At 38.9% G+C, this 1,855-nt stretch overlaps 1 protein-coding gene across 1 annotated transcript; it reads right to left on the reverse strand.

Moving 5' to 3' along the window:
• Nucleotides 1-11: 11 nt before the first annotated feature.
• LOC125850967 (receptor-like protein 7) lies at nt 12-1,583 on the reverse strand. Its single transcript, XM_049530784.1, has 3 exons — nt 1,385-1,583; nt 123-1,328; nt 12-55 (listed from the first exon to the last, which is right to left on the reverse strand). Exons 1-3 carry the CDS (start codon nt 1,581-1,583, stop codon nt 12-14), a joined length of 1,449 nt encoding a protein of 482 aa, XP_049386741.1.
• Nucleotides 1,584-1,855: the final 272 nt, after the last annotated feature.

Consider the following 1,855-nt stretch of genomic DNA (forward strand, 5'->3'; position numbering starts at 1 on the left):
ATCTAATTTGATCATTGCCTTGAAGTTTCCAAAAACTTTTGCAGGAAGTGAGCCACTGAAATCATTACGAGAAAGATCAAAAATTCGCAACTTGGGAAAGCAAAACTTAGTCAGACACGTACTTATAGGTCCATGGAACTTGTTCGACTTTAATATAAGGACCTGCAGGTATTCAAGAGTTCCGAGCCAAGATGGAAACCTGTCATTTATAGCATTGTTCCCCACATCAAGTACTTCTAGACCACCACACTTGAGCAACGACACAGGTACAGGTCCTTCAAATTGATTACCATTTATGACAATGGTACTCAACGAAGTGCTGTGTGCACATAATGGGGGAAGACTCCCTGTGAAATTGTTCCTTCTTAAGTCTAGCACCGTTAGACTAGCCATGCTTCCCAAGCAATGTGGAACTGAGTCACTGAAGTTGTTGCGTGATAAATCTAATAAGATAAGCGAACTCATGTTACAAATGGATGAAGGTAGTGGACCCTGAAGGGAGTTAAATTTCAGATCAAGATACTGTACGTTATAGTAATGAAATTGTGGTAGGTGGCTTGCCAATGAATTATGAGAAAGGTTTAGGAACTGTAACGAGTCCCATCTCATGCCGCTAAACCAGTTAGGGATTTGACCATGAATCTTATTGTTAGAAATATCCAAGTACACAAGTGTCTTTACATTTCTCAAGAAGTGTGGAAAATCCTTCAGTTGACAAGATGATAAGAATAAAGATGATAGGCTTAGAAAGGTGATATTCATTCCCTCATCAATGGTGATGTTATTTGATGAAATTCCAAGGGTTTCAACGTTTGTGAGATTCACAAGTGATTGAGGAAAAGAACCACTGAGTTGATTATTGCTTAAATGCAGTTCTTTTAATGTTGGGTTTGTTTTGATCACTTCATCGGCTAGTCCTCTGAATCGGTTGTGTTGGAGCAACACTGAAGATAGAAAAGGTAGGCTAAACACCCAAGATGGTATGATACCATTCAGTGAATTGTACGACAAATTCACATAAGTTAGATTTTGAAGCATGCTTGGGTTGCTAGGCAGTGGGCCAGATAGGGAATTACTCGACATGTCTAAGTATTTAAGATGTGTCAAACTTAAAATTGAAGCAGGAAATGGACCAGTGAAGCTGTTTTCAGAAAGATGTAAATAATATAGCTCTTGGAGGTTAGAGAAAACATCAGGAATTTCACCTGAAAAGGAGTTGTCAGAAAGATGGAAATTTTTGAGGTGCTTCAATTTAGAGATTGTGGAAGGAATATGGCCAGTGAAATGATTATAAGATAAAAGCAAGTCCGTAATTTGTGTCAGATTGCCTATGGAATCAGGAATGGAACCAGAGAATTGACATCCTCCGAGGTCCAAGAGATGCCTGTGCCTGAAATATCCAACTCCATTAACAGAGTGTTTCTCCGGTGGATCTTTGGAAAAACTCCTTTGAGAAGATCATTCCCTCTCAAATAGAGCGTATCCAAGCTGTTTGGCAGAAGGAAAAAGCTCTCTGTGAGAACACCTCGCAGATTAGTATAACGAAGATCCAGGTACTTTAAGGAGGAAGAAGAAATATTCATAGGTATTGGAGATGAGATGTTGACATAAGAGAGAGAAAGTATCTCCAGATTTGTGAAGTTGTGAAACATTGGTTCAAATGTTCTCTCATCAAGTTGTAATCCATAAGAAAGATGAAGTGAAACCAAATTGGAAAGGTATGAGATTTCTGTTGGGATTTTCCCTTGAAACCAAGCATCACAAAGGTTGAGATGCCTCAAATTTGTCAATCGGCCAATGTTATGTGGGATTGAAGATAGTGTTTGGAGATGATGAAGTTGGAAGAGACTGCTAT

The sequence above is a fragment of the Solanum stenotomum genome, unplaced genomic scaffold (genome assembly GCF_019186545.1).
Source record: "Solanum stenotomum isolate F172 unplaced genomic scaffold, ASM1918654v1 scaffold21219, whole genome shotgun sequence".
NCBI classification, from domain to species: domain Eukaryota; kingdom Viridiplantae; phylum Streptophyta; class Magnoliopsida; order Solanales; family Solanaceae; genus Solanum; species Solanum stenotomum.